General features: G+C 48.2%; 1 protein-coding gene across 4 annotated transcripts in view; it reads left to right on the top strand.

The window, feature by feature from the left end:
- The window catches only part of ENOX1 (ecto-NOX disulfide-thiol exchanger 1), a 281,697-nt gene that overhangs the window by 78,437 nt on the left and 188,210 nt on the right, over positions 1-15,050 (top strand). For 2 of the 4 annotated variants that reach the window (XM_054973854.1, XM_054973857.1), the window contains exons 2-3: positions 2,955-3,097; positions 3,548-3,685. In XM_054973854.1, coding sequence (XP_054829829.1) covers positions 3,088-3,097; positions 3,548-3,685 — 148 coding nt within the window. In that variant the 5' untranslated portion in view covers positions 2,955-3,087. The remainder of the gene's footprint in view (positions 1-2,954; positions 3,098-3,547; positions 3,686-15,050) is intronic. The other 2 variants (XM_054973856.1, XM_054973858.1) reach the window with 2 other exon arrangements.

Consider the following 15,050-nt stretch of genomic DNA (forward strand, 5'->3'; position numbering starts at 1 on the left):
CTCAGCCTAGCCTACCTCACAGGTCTGTTGTGAGCATAAAATGAAAGAGAGGAGAACTATGGAAGCTACTTGGGGGTTCCCATTACTGAGAAAGGCGGAGTATAAAAGAAGTAAATAAATTATTGAAAGAACAGCATCCCTCAATGGAACGTTTTGTCCAAAAAGCAAGCAAACAGGTTGAAGGTTGCCAGGCAAAAGAGAACACACAAAGATCCCCTGATGCCCTGAACCAAACCTAAGGAGCAACATCAGTGTTCCTTGGCCCTTCTGTAGGGCAGGCTGGCGTGGCCCATGCTTCCCCAGTAGGAGGGCCAGTGTCCCACCAGCACAACAGCCACCCTGCTAACTAGGGTTGCCAACAGGCCTGGAGATAAATGTCCTGGCCCTTTAATAGAGGCTTGATGCGTAGAAATGGCCACTTGAAGCTTTGCATGGCATGGAGGCAAGTGTCATATTCTGTTACGTTTCCCTTGAAGGGACAGGTCAGTTTACCTGCAGGCAGCCCCACTGCCAGCGCATTCCCGGGAAACACTCAGGGCTGCCAAGTCCCCAGTGGGAGCAGGGGATGTCTTGCCCCATTTCCCATTCGCCACTCTGGCTTGGAGTGGGGCAGGGGGAAAAAATGCTGCCTCGTGTACTTACTGGGAGCTCTTGCCAGGAGGGACTTGTAGTAGGTACATGAGGCTGCTCCCCCCACACACACATTTTTCTCCTGCGGCACTGCCCCCCACCACAACCCTCCCACCAGTTGGCAGGCAGCTGCTGTGGTGTGGTATAGGTAGAGAGGTGGTCTCATGCTTATGAGCCGCCATGACCGTGAAGGGCTTTGTATGTGATGACCTTGAATTGAGCCCAGTAACTGATGGGAAGCCAGTGGAGGGACTGCAGAAGGGGAGGGATATGCACGCTCTGTCTGAATGAGCTGCAGCGTTCTGCACCAGCTGGATCTCCGGGTTGACTTTGGGGGAGATCTGTGTTGAGTGCATGACAGTAGTCTAGCTTCAATGTTTCTGTGGTGTGGCTTCAGGGGGCCAGATTAGCCGGGTCGAGGTAGGGGGCCACCTTCTAGGCTGAGCTGGAGGAGGCCTCACGTGCAGCTGCGTTTTCCTTCTTCTCTGACCTCAGTGCTGGATCCAGAATGACCCCTAAGCTCTGAACTGAGTCTGCGAGAGTCAGCTGAGCCCGTGAGTGAGAGAGGTTGGCAAGGAGCCATCTTGTCAATGGCTTGAAGGAGTTTCACTTGCCGAGTTTCCACCACAACCTCAACAGAGCATGTGTTTTGAATTCTAACATTCCCCAGAGAATTTTGGAATCCATAACAATCCATAATAATCCATAATAATCCATAAACTTTCATGGGGGGCAATATTAATGTGCCCTCCCTTTTGCGGGGTTTGAGGGCCATATTCAGCCTTGCCTTCTTCCTGGGCTGGCCCTGATGAGGAGCATTTGGCAGGGATGTTGATGTCTCCCAGAACAATCAGTCTAGGGGTCTCCAGCACCACATCTGAGAGCACCTCTGCCTACTCGGTTCCCTTAGTGGGGAACTAGGAAGCTTGTAAACAAGTAGAATACCTCGTCTATCCTTTGCTCCTACTGTAAAGAGCATACAGTCAGTGCCAACTATAGTTTTTCCCAGGAGTCTGCAGAAAGACTGACAGAGTATAATAGCAACCCCACCTCCCCGGCCACCCGTGCAAGGTTGTTGGAGGAGCACATGATCAGGCCGAGTTAGTGGGGACAGACACACTGTGTCATTTTTCCCAACTAGGTCTCTGTTAGGCGAGCCAAGTCAGTTCCATCTTCCTGAAACGACACAGTGAGGTGTGCTGTTTTGTGCCTCACTGATCTGGCATTGCATAGTATTAGCAAAGAGGAAGGGGAAATGGGGTGTGTGCATCATCGACCCTGAGGATAACAACAACAGCAGCAGCAACAACAACAACAAAATTCAATTCATATACCAGCGGTCAGGACAACTTAATGCCATACTAGAGCAGTTAACGAATCAGTGTTATTATTATTCCCACAACAGACACCCTGTGGGGTGGGTGGGGCTGAGAGAGCTCTGAGAGAGCCATGACTGGCCCAAGGTCACCCAGCTGGCTTCAAGCGGAGGAGCGGGGAATCAAACCCGGTTCTCCAGATGAGAGTCCTGCTGTTCATAACCCCTACACCAAACTGGCTCTATAGGATGCTATGGAGCTTAGACACGCAGTGAGCAATCTTGCCTGACCCTGGCCATCTTTGACCAATCTCACCCCCATATCTTCCAGCTTCCATCTGCACTGGTATGGTGTGGTGACATGTGGCTTCTAGGCCCACCGTTCCTTACAACTGGGCTGCCTGAATGTAGGATGTCCAGGACTCACAAATGCTCATTTGCAATCTAATGGAAAAACAGAAGTGGGCGCTGTGATGGTTGTGTGATCCAAAAGCGAATGTATTTGGAGTGGTTTAGGAAGAAGTGGCCTGCCTTGGCGCTATTGCTCTGTTCAGTTGTCTTCAACAAGCGCATCTAAGAATGCCACGCCATTCTTGACTTAAAAAGTCTTCTGCTTGAAGGCTTTCCTCTTGAGTTGTCCCAGAGTTTGCCCCTCCTCATCCCCTTCCCTCTATTGCATCTGGGAATATATTCCATAGGCTCCTGTTGTCTTCAAACTTTCAATATCAATTAATTTTTAACTTTTAAAAAATTCATTTGCACTTTCAAGTACGTCCTTCCAGTGCAAACCGGCTGGCTAAGGTGCCTGTGCACACCTGAAGAGCCGGCACCGCACGGCCCTGAGGCTCCCCATTCGCTCGGTCCCCTCCTTCCTGGCAGGCACAAGGCGTGTGGGTGTGCTTGCCTGGGGAAGAAGGGCAGCTGAAGGGGCTGTGGAGACCCAGCAGGAGCAGGTGGCTAGCATAAAGCAGTCTTGAGTTTGGAACTGTTTTTTTTTTTTCTCTTCCAGAACATAATTTGCTAAATGAGGATCTCGTATCTGGGGATAGAAAGTCTTTTTCACATTTCAAGATGTTAATACAGTGGCAAATGGATTCCTGATCGAAGACGTCAAAGACGTACGTGACACACCCGCTGGAACAATGGCTGCAGGTGAACGTTCCTTTGCGAGAGATGGAATTGAGGGGGTTGATTCGGCTCAGTTGGGGCCATGTTGGACTTCTAGATTTCCCGTCTGCCGGAGAATCTCCTTGAGATGTGGCCTAGAGACCGGACGCTTTCCCCCCTGATATTTTACTAATCTGTTTTGGCAATAAACTGAAATTCATTCTAAATTTGTTATTCATGCAAACATATCAACCAGCATCCCTAGGAATTTGTTTCCATAGGAACCTTTGCCCCTTATTGAATTAGGTTTCTACAGGCACAGTTTTTGTTTTCTGGCTGCTGTACAGCAACTTACCCAGAGATGGCCAGGAGAAAATGACTAATGAGAGGCAATACAGCCCCTGAGCTGCAACTGTTTGTCAGGTTTGGGAGTTTGAAGTTTCCCACCCTTGCTTCTTTTGCCCCAAATCTGAGAATGTGCTTCTTTCCCTACAGCAGCTGATGGCTTGGGGAGCATCACTCTGGACACCTCACAACTTAACATGGCAGTCACTGATCCAGCCGCTTGGGCTACAGCTATGAACAACCTGGGGATGGTCCCAGTAGGATTAGCTGGACAGCAGCTTGTGACAGGTAAGGATTGAGTTGAGCTCCCTTGCACTGGTTTTTTGTACATTCCAAAGATTAATGTCTGATTTTCGTTTTCCAAAGGTGTATGCATTTGATAAAACATTTTTTTTCAAAGGCACAAGTTTCCTTTATTATGATTTTAAAGTGGATGTTAATCTCCTGGTGTTAACTAACATTAAATCCATAGTAAAACTTAAAACAGTGGAAGCAATCAGAAATCCTTGGGGAAATCTTAAAAGCCATTGAATTATTTTTGTGCTGGGTTGAAATGGGTAGGGAGGACGTATAACAGATATATTTAGAATATTTTAGAGTGGATCCCCCCACACTAAGTATTTGTGGATCTACTGCCAAAGATCAGCCTGGGAAACTAGTTAAGTCTCTCCCAAGGCAGCGGTCCTTGTTCTGCTGGCAAAAGCAAGTGCAGCCATAAATAGACACGATTTCAAAAATTAAATCCCATGTAGATCATCTGCCGTCATTATCTGGTAACTAGTCTCGAGAAGTCCTCTTCATCGAGAGCTTCTTCACACATTAGGTGGTAACTTTGGTACACTGCATTCCTGTGATATTATTGACTATGGAATGGGTGAAAGGGAAGCTTAAATTTCTCAATGCGTTGTGGGCACAGGCCGGAGCACTGCAAGTAGTCACCACTCCCTACCCAGAGCAATTGGCAATACAGATGCCCCTGTCACACTTTACTGCAGCAGACATTGGGGGATTACTGATGTAGCCATACGGTAACTTGAAGTGTAAAATGGCTTAGTTTCTTCAGTTCTCCCCAAAACTGGAGATTTCAAAGGCTCTGAGACAAGATCTGCAGTTTTCTTTGCCTGCTCAGAACTGAGCTCGAGTTCACCGAGACAGGAAAGGGGGGTTCTGGCACTTGCAAGCGGCAGGGCCCTTTAAACATCCCACATCCCAGCCCCAGTCCCCCAATCCCACACTCCACTTACCTTGGCCATGGAGGCAGCGGGGCAGCACAGCAGCGGCGGCTCTGGCCTTCCCCGCCACCAGATCAGGCCTTCCCAGCCACTGCTGCTACCCCAAAGGAGGCAGCACGTCATCGGCAGTGGCAGCTCTGGCCCTCCCCGCAGTCCAGCAGGCCTGTGCAGTGGTGGAGGATGCCAGAAGGAGGCTTTGGCCTTCTCCACTGCCATGTGGGCCCGCATGGTGGCGGAGAAGCCAGAAAAGGCCCTTTCTGCCCCTCACCGCTGCATGGTAGTGGCAGCAGTGGCGACTCCAACCCTCCTCGCAGCCCTGTGGGCCTGGAGGAGGCAGTGGTGGCAGAGGAGAAAGCAGCTCTGGCCTTCCCCGCCCGGCCAGGTAAGTGGGTTGGAGGGGATGGGGGGGGCTAAGTGGGGGAGTGAGGGGTGGGGTGCTGGGAGAAAGCCCAGCACCCTGAATCAGTTTGGAATGCCCCAAATCTTTACAGAGCATTCCAAAGCGATTCAAATACCCAAATCCAAAGCGGCTTGCCGCTTCGTGTTTTGGGTATTTCCAAATGTTTTTCCCTCCCTACAATACAGCCCTCCTAGCTGAGTGAAAAGCCTTTTTGAACATGTAAAATAATCTCAGACACAGAAACCCAAATATTTGGGGGGTGCACACCCCTATTTGATAGTATTTGCCAAAGATAGTGTTGATGTCTGATTCTGAATAGCAATGTAGTTGGCCTTTCTTAAGGGAATGTTTTCTTTATCAGGCCCTGCCAAATCGCCCCATGTTTCTTCCATCAGATCAGCAGTGGTGGCCACAGTAGTGGTATAAATTGGTTTAGCAAAAACAATAACCACAGCATTCAAATTATATACTGCCCTTCAGGACAACTTAACACCTGCTGAGTGCAGTTTATAATGTATGTTATTATTATCCCCAGAACACTCTGTGAGGTGGGTGAGGCTGAGAGAGCTCTGAGAGAGCGGTGACTGACCCAAGGTCACCCAGCTGGCTTCAAGTGGAGAAGTGGGGAATCAAACCCCTCCAGATGAGAGAACCAGCGCTCTTAACCACTACACCAAACTAGCTGTCACTTGCTCTCAAAGGGAAAATAGACACAAATTCACGAAGACACAGCATTAGGAGGAATCCAATAAGAGCAGAACCACAAGTGACAAAAGGCACAGATTGGACACTTGCCAGCTTCCCTCAAGTTTTGATGGGAAATGTAGGCAGCTTGGCGGAATGTTGGACAAGTGACAGTTGAAAAGTCCATTGGACAGCAGTCAGAGAGCGAAGCTGCGAGACCAGGACGCCTACATTTCCCACCAAAACTTGAAGGAAGCTGACAAGTGTCCAATCTGTGCCTTTTGTCACTTGTGGTTCTGCTCTATAGTGGTGAAGTCTCTGGTTCCTGACTCATTAGCAGATCATCTGAGCTCCCCTCCCTACAATACAGCCCTCCCAGCTGAGTGAGAAGCCTTTTTGAACATATAAAATAATCTTAGACGCAGAAAGCTAAATTCACTTATTCTGTCTTGAGATGCTAATTTCTCTCTTGGTATGTCTCAAGTTAGCCTGTTTAGACACTTGCTGTCTAAAGAGATTCTCTCTGAACAAAGCGAGTTCTTGAAAAATGGCACACACCTATACTACCCTTGGGAGATAGTTAGTATGGGGCGTTGATGGCTAATCAATTCTGCTTATCTTTTAATACCAGTTTAGTTGTTATCTTGTCACTATATAATACTTTATTTTCCTGATGTTGTAAAATTGGATTTCTGATCTGGGCAAATGTCAAGGTTTTAATTTGTAACGGAGTTAGCAATTGTATAGCACCTGTTCTCTTTTTGTAGGCTTTGCTTTGCTTCCTTTGTGTTGCACAGAGTTTATGTTTTTTTCTATAGATTTGGTTGCTAAATATATATAATCCTGGGAAGTAATCTATTCAATGGATAGCTGTTTAATTATGCATTTCTTTGAATAGTTAAATGCCGATACAGTGTGTAATTATGGCCCCAAACTAATCGTGTGTATGTGTGTGTATTTAAATTACTTTGGTTCCTAGCACAGTCCCATCCCAGTGGTGAAAACTTTCTGCAGTGTTTCGCTCCTAAGTGCCACTGGTGAAGCAAAGCCCGGGGAACGGGACTCCCCTCTTTCCTACTCCTTCTGTGGCCCACAGACTCCCCCCCCTCCCTGCCCTGCAGAAGATACGGGAGTGAGAACAGTGTGGGGGCAAGATGGAAGGGAGAGGGGACATCAGCAGGCACACACACACACACCCCACCCAGTGCTGTCAGAAGTGCTTGGATTTAACCCCAAATGTTGGTCTGTGCTTGATGAGAAGAGAGAGAGACCGGGGGGGGGGACTTGCAGGGCAGGGGGGATTCCTTTTCCTCGCCCCTCCCCCATTTCCGTTCCCACTCTCTCGCCCGCCTTCCATTCCGGCTCTGCTTCCCTCCCCCTTCACTGCCTTCAGGCTGCTGCCCAAACTCCAGGGACTGTTTTATTTGAGGGGGGGGGGTGTTACCTCTTTTCTCAATTTTTTTTAAAAAAACATGTTTTTCTGCAAAACTGGAATTGCTGCTAACTTTGCCGGTTCCAAATTTTAGCTCTGGCTGGCCCCGTTGTGCAGCTTTGCTTTAAGTTTGCAGGGTGGGAGCGAGTCCTTGTCTATTAGACGCAAGAATCTTTCAGTTAATATTCACTACCCCCACCCCCCACCCCACACACACACACACATACACTGGGAAAAAATATTAAGACATTAAAAACTGACACTTTGGTTATATGGTGGAGATTACTTCCATATTTGTAACACATTTGTTAAGTTTTGGAATTCAGAGAGTTCATCCATTTATTCAGTTAGAAATGTATGATTATTTTAATTTGTTTTATTTATACCTGCCTTTCTCCCCACTGGGGAACCAAAGTGACTTCCATCATTCTCTTGTCCTTCATTTTATCCTCGCGACACCCCTGTGAGGTAGATTAGTCTGAGAGAGTGTGACTGGCTTGGTGTCACCCAATGAGCTATGGGGATTCGAACCTGGGTCTTCCAGATCTTAGTCTGACTACGTATGTAGTTATGTGCTATCAAATCACAGCTGACTGATGGCAACCCCAGCAAGGGTCTTCCAAAGCAAGTGAGAAGCAGACAAGATCGGGCTATGCTGTGCCGCCTTCCCTTTCTCTTAGGAGGAGTATGACACATTTTTTAGCTCTTTCACCTCACCAGTTTTGACGATTAGGGCAGCTCTGATGGTGCCTGTGTGTAGCATATGCCGCAGTTGGTTGTTGCCATCATGTAGAGTGAGAGCATTTTTTTACATTTTCCCCTGAGTTATACAATTAAAAATACAAGGTCTTAAGAAATCTTTGCCAGTTGTGTTGACTGAATACGGGGTGATGGGGTGAAAAGAAATTTAAGTAAGTAAACATTGGGATTAGACAGTTAAAGGGTCTTGGCCATAGTTGGTGGACATCCCTGCTTGTGGGTAAACATCCCTGTCTGACCTCAGCCCTTCATGTGTGGGAAAAAGCATCAGCGTTTAGAAGTTGTGGTAAGTCAGGCCTGGTCTGTACATGCAGGAGAAGAGTTTGAGAGAATGATGTCACTGCAACACCCACCTTGGTGGACTTAAAGTCACTTGTCTGTTTTTGCGTTTTTGTGTATTTAATTGTTTTGTTTATTGTTTTAAGTGGTGTTTTGTCTATTGTACACCATATTGACTTTGTGGGAAAGTAATCTTTGTTTAAAAAAAAGTAAAAATCCAATACATCATCGTCTACATCATACCAAAGCAAATGATTTAGCTCACAAATAGAACAAAGTTTATTTTAAAAGCATTGTTAATCCATGTGAAAACTTTCAAACATAATTTGTTTTAATCTTTAATACTTTCTCATTAAAGGAAATAATAGTTTTTCTCATTGCTTTTAAATTAGCACAGTATTGAAATTACTGTCAAAATGAGATAGGAAAGGTTTCAACGGAATGTTGCAGAAGTGCGTGATAAGCTAATACTTTGCACAGCGGTTCATATTTGCATTTGTAGTGCTACAACACTGCATATATAGGAGGTATAAATGTTAACAAAGTTTAGTGAAAAGAAGAACTTTCTAGGATCAGAAATGTCAGAGACCATCGATTGTATGAAAATACCCTGCTGTAATCTTTAAATAGAGCTAGTATATAATCAACAAAGCTTTGATTTAGCACTAATTGATGAGGAGCTAAGCTTATTTTAATCGCAGCAATATGCTGTTCACATAGTTATGCTGTTCACATAGTTATAAAGAGATATTTTTCCTCCATGAAGAGAGAACAATGAAATGGTTTTTTGTTTGAATGTCAAAACTGCTGAATTTTAAAGAGGCTATGCAATTCTTTCTGCTGTGCAGTTTAAATGCCACAGAAGATCCTAGCCTGTGCTGAGTGAGTCATTTCTCTTTCATATAGATGTTTATTGAACTTTTTTCGCCATGGAAAGGAAAATGTGCATTTTTGTTGTTGAACAATGGAGTGTGCGTATGTTCTCAGATGAAGTTAGTTATTTTGGAGGAGTGACACTGTTTCTTTTCCCCCTGATGTGCCATTTTTTACTTGCAGGGAATTATTTATATGGAAGCCATTGTAACATGGTATTCTGACATGGTATACAGCATTTAGGAATGCCCCTGTATAGATCTATGGTGCAGCCTCACTTGGAATATCATGTGCAGTTCTTAAAGATACATGACAGAGCTGGAAAAAGTACAGAAGTGGACGACCAAGATGACTGGGAGTTTGGATTCACTTTCTAATGAGGAAAGGCTGAAGAGTTTCACTTTAGAAAAGAGGCAGCGAAGGGGAGACACGGTAGAGGTTTATAAAAATATGCAAAGGGTGGAGAAAGGGGATAGAGGGAGCTTTTCCACCCCCTCCTGTGATACTAGTACCTGATGAAATTGCTGATTAATAGGTTCAGGACAGACAAAAGGGAATACTCCTTTGTTCAACAAGTAATTAAACCGTGTAATGCGCTGCTAGTAGAGGTAGCAATGTCCACTAGCATAGGCAGATTCCTGGAGGGCAGGTGTATCAGTGGCCACTATCCATTGTGAGTACAAGAAACCTTCATACATGTAGAGGCAGTCAACCTCCAGCCCCGTGCTGGGAGGCAACGTTAAGGGCAGGGCCATGCTTGGAGGCCTCCCAGGGCAACTGGTCGGCTGCTGTTTGAAACGGGGAGTTGGACTAGATGAACTGATCCAGCAGGGCTCTTTTTATGTTCTTTGGATAAAACAGTTTAAAAGAATTAATCCTCAAGAAATCCTTGTGACAAAGACAGGAAAACTGAATATTCTTTGCTTTATATCATATATTACTCTGATGTCTAAAGCAGTAAACTGATCGCACTGTACATGCCACTTGTGGCATTTGAAAGTTTGAAGAATAACCTAAAATTTAAAAGGTTTAGACACTTAAATGGGATGTACTAATAAAGCTGGTAGAGTTTGTGTCATTTTTAAAATTGTCTTTTGAATCTCTCCGTATGCGAGATGAAACGCTAAAAGAGACCGCCGGCTCCTGTGGCTAGGGGCGTTCTGCGTCTGCAGTTTTCCCTGAGTTCAGTGACAAGGCAAAACGTGCGCCCCCCCCCCCCTTCAGTCCCTGTCAGCACCACCGAAAGGGCCTTGGTTAGCAGCCCTGACGTGGGGAACTGCTGACCGTCTTAGTCCATCGGCCTGGAGCACACGTGCCTGTAGCCTGAGCAAGCCCCCCTTGTGTTTCCAACAGGTGGCCCTTTTTGCTCCAAGGGACACAATTTACAAAGAGCAGATCTTGCTAGTTTGAAAATTGGTTCTGACATCAGGGCCTTCTTCTGCCACGTGGGACTGGGAAGAGCATTTCCCCGTACACAGAAATCACCCCCTATTCCAACACAGAAAGTAAGTCCTGCTCACACCCAGGGCTCGTTTCAAGGGGGAACGCACCAGAACAGCATTCTGGCAGTTCCTCCAAGTCAGGTGGCCCCGCCCACCTGACTTTAGGGCCGTTTAGACCTCAATTGGGGCCAAAATGTCCTGAAACTGGGCCAAAATGGCTTGGATCAGGCCGGTGCCAGGCAGGGGAACCTTCCCGCACCTGGCACTGACCCGATCCTGGCCTTTTCGTCCCCAATCCAGGCTGAAATGGGCCCAAAATGGCCATTTTCAGCCATTTTGGGCCCATTTGGGGGCCGAAGGGGCCTGGATCTGGTCCAAAATGGCCTAGAAAGGGTCAGTGCCAGGTGGGGGAAGGCTTCCCCACCCAGCCCCAACCTGGTCCGGGCCGTTTCAGCCCCGATCCAGGCCGAAACAGGCCAAAAATGGCCAGTTTCGGCCTGGATCCGGGCCTAAATGGCCTGGATTGGGTCAGTGCCGGGTGGGGGTGCTGGGCAGGGGAAGCCTCCCCTGCCCAGCAGCAACCCGGCCCCAGTCGTTTTGGACCCAATCCTGGCCCAAAGGGGCCCAAAAGGGCCATTTTCGGCCCTTTTGGGCCCAGATCAGGGCCAAAATGGCCCAGACCGGGTCAGTGCCAGGCAGGGGAAGGTTCCCCCGCCCGGCTTCAACCTGACCCAGGCCATTTTGGCCCTGATCTGGGCCTGAAAGGCTGGCCACTTTCTGCCATTTAGGGCCATTTTCTCCTGGGATTGGGGCCGAAACAGCCGGGATTGGGTTGGTGCCGGGCAAGGGAACCCTCCCCTGCCTGGCACTGACCTGGTCATGGCTGTTTCAGCCCTGATCCGGGCCCAAACGGAATGACGTTCCTCTATAAGCACAAATCATATGTAGGATTCTAAGCACGGGCGAATTCTAAAATCCCCACCCCTTAAGGTAACGGTTAGCTAAATTCATTAGGAGCATCTAGGTGGGCATGACAGGTGATGCTAAACACCTGACATCCTGCCCCCCAAAGCTCTGGTGAAAAGCTTGAACTAGTTTATGAGCATTATCATCAGTAGATTTCACCCATTCAGCCTGGCTTTTTAGAAAATGCTTCCATTGAATCAGGTAAAACAGCACCCCCCTCTTTCACTTAGAATCCAGGATCTAAGAGGATCTAAGAGGATCTAGGAATCTAGGATCTAAGGTGCCAGCGGCACCTCTTCTCCTTCGCTGCTAGAGGGGGTGCCGCCTCTTGTGCTGTCGCTTCTTCCGTTTGTTCCTGCTGCTGCCTCTTCCTCGCTAGCTTGCACTGCTGCTCCTCCTGGTTTCGAGCAGCCAAACGATCCTTGCTTGGAGCCCTTCTTTTTCTCCGGGAGAGCCTTCTTCATGCCAGACTATGCTACTCCAGATTTGATAGTCTGCCTCACTCCCTTCTGCAAGAAGACAAGGTCTTTTTGGTTTCAAAAGGTTTATTGCGAAAGACAGCATTCATCTCCAAGTATGCATAATCCAGGATAGAGATCCTGGCCGACCAAAGGATTGACAAGAGTAACTCATGAAAAGAAAGTGGTTACATTTCACACTCCTCAGCCCAGCCTCCCCCCTGATATCACACAGCAAAACTTCTCAGCGGCACGATGTGCTGGCCAAGGTCGAGCAGACAGATAAGAGAGTTTCCTTTCCCAGGGACTCGGCTCCTTGCAGGTGTTGAGGCCTGGAGGGAAAGACAGACAAAATACTACAGAATTAAATATGGCGTTACTCAGGTTAAACAGGCTCTGACACTTCACACCGGAACATTCCGCTGCAAAATGTCCGGCAGCCCCACATTTCAGGCACAGCCCTTGTTTCATCCTCCTCTCTTTTCCAGCCTGGGTGGTCGGCCCTGTCAGATGAAGCTTCTCTCTCTCCTCCTTTGTACTCTGCAGCCCCTCACTGTTGACCTGCTTGATGTTGGAGGCGGAGCAGTTGCACCACCTGCTCTCTGTTCTCCGTTTCACATGCCGGTTGGATCCACCCTAGTAGGGTACGTGGGTCATCTTGGACCATAGCCTCAGCCACAAGGTCTGGGTTCAAGCCAGCACGAAAGAATTCAGTCTTCACCGACTCAGTCCAATCTCGTACCTTGGCCACGTGCGCACAGAAATCGGCTGCAAACTCACGCATAGAGCGGTTTCCCTGCCTCATGTGCTTCATCTTGGTTCGAGCCCTCTCTTCCTCGAGAGGGTCCTCATGCTGCTCTTTGAGCGTGCACACAAAGGTGGTTATGCTCCGGGGCTCTGCCTGCGTAGAGGGTAACATATCACTTGGCTGCCGCTCTCCCCGGTCGGGAACCCAGGTAACTCATCCGGCTGGCTTCATCTGGAAAGGTGTGGCCCCATTCTCTCAGGAACTCTGTCATTTGTACTAGGAGATACTCCAACTCCTCAGAGTCTCCTTCAAAACGGGCTTCCAGCTTGCCTGTTGGGTTTGAGGTCCTGGGACTCCTCCCACTGGCCCTCCGTCTGAGGGAATGGCTGGATCGGGGGTTGCACCAGTACCTGGGCTCCTTGCCCATCTGGAGGGGGGAAGTTGCCGATCCCCCAGCTGCGGGGCTTCTCGATCTGGCCAGCTGTCTTGGTATTGGAGGTCTTGGGAGGGCAATCCGCGTGAAGTCTTGGACAGTCCGCGTAAAAGCGTTCATGTTGCACCTCATCTCCCCATTCGGCCTGAAGCTCCTGCACCAACTCCGTGGAGGTTACTCCCAGCAGCTCCTCTGGCTCAAGTTACACTTGAGCCAGAGGGGATACACTTCTGGGCAGTAGTATATGTGAAAGGGATCTTGGGGTAAGAGTGGACTGTAAACTAAATATGAGCAGTCAGTGTGATGCGGTGGCAAAAAACTCTTGAGTTATATCAAAGGGGCCATAGCGTCGAAATTGCAGGAGGTCATAGCCCCTCTCTATACTGCCTTGGTCAGGCCACACCTGGAGTATTGTGTGCAGTTCTGGAGGCCTCACTTGAAAAAGGATGTGGACAAAATCAAGAGGGTGCAAAGGAGAGTGACGAGGATGATCAGGGGTCTGGAGACTGAGCCCTACGAGGAAAGGCTGAGGGCCTTGGGAATGTTTAGTTTGGAGAAGAGGAGGTTGAGGGGGGACATGATTGCTCTCTTTAAATATTTGAAAGGCTGTCATTTGGAGGAGGGCAGGGAGCTGTTCCAGTTGGCAGCAGAGGGTAGGACCCGAAGCAATGGGCTTAAATTACATGCACAAAGGTACCGGCTGGATAGTAGGAAAAACTTTTTCACCGTCAGAGTAGTTCAAAAGTGGAATCAGCTGCCTAGGGAGGTGGTGAGCTCCCCTTCACTGGCAGTTTTCAAGAAGAGGCTGGATGAATACTTGTCAGAGATGCTTTAGGCTGATCCTGCACTGGGCAGGGGGTTGGACTAGATGGTCTGTATGGCCCCTTCCAGCTCTATGATTCTACGATTCTGTGATTCTAAGTTCCTTGTCCTCCTCCTCTTCTCTCTCAAGGAGTCCCTGTCCCAGGAGATTTTGTCTAAATAGATGGCTGCCCTGACAATCCAGCTGTCCCAGTTCCCTCCTGGCTGACGCCACTCAAGGGGTCCATCCTCGTGGAGTGCCTTCTACCAGTCCCCGGTAGTTTGAAATCCTGTTGGAGAAGACTAGTGTGGGGCTGCGCTCCCACTTCAGCCAACACCTTCGCGTTGGGCCCATGTGCCTCTGCGGATGTCTTTGAGCTCTTCCGTGGTCTGTCCTGTAGTACCGGTATCCTCTCCCCCTTCAGCTGGCATGGCACGGGTGTAAGGATTCTACAAATGCTCAGGTCCAAGGTGAATGGGATTCCTGGCAATCTGTAAGGATCTGCCAAGTAACTCTCAAGAGACTTCACTGAGTTAAAGAACTTTATTGATAAGCTACCAGTGTCAGGATCTTACTCCATTCTTGCCAGGAATGATGTTCCTCTACAAGCATAAATCATATATAGGATTCTATGCACGGGCGAATTCTAAAATCCCCACCCTTTAAAGTAACAGTCAGCTAAGTTCATTAGGAGCATCTAGGTGGGAAAAAGCAGAGATGCTGTATGAGAAGTCTCAAGGTCATGAATGTCCATGCAAGCACATCTTCCCAGTCTGGGAAGAGGAGGAAGTTGCAGATAACAGCAGGACCAGCCTCTCCCTTGCATACGTTCACATCGCAGGCAAAAACAGCTGCGGTCTTTAGCTATAACCCTAGCATGAGGGAACAAGCAATAATCAGGTCCTGGTGGATATGACAGGTGATGCTAAGCACCTGACACTCTGTCCCGCCCTGGATAGCCCAGGGGTGCCTGATCTCCTCAGATCTCTGAAGCTAAGCAAAGTCGGCATTGGTTAGGAATTGGGTGGGAGACCTCCAAAGAAGTCCAGGGTTGCAGAGGCAGGCAAAGGCACACTGCCTCTACTAGTCTCTTGCCATGAAAACCCCATCAGGGGTTGCCGTAAGTCAACTATGACTTAAGGGTA

The sequence above is a fragment of the Eublepharis macularius genome, chromosome 3, assembly GCF_028583425.1.
Source record: "Eublepharis macularius isolate TG4126 chromosome 3, MPM_Emac_v1.0, whole genome shotgun sequence".
In the NCBI taxonomy this organism is placed as follows: domain Eukaryota; kingdom Metazoa; phylum Chordata; class Lepidosauria; order Squamata; family Eublepharidae; genus Eublepharis; species Eublepharis macularius.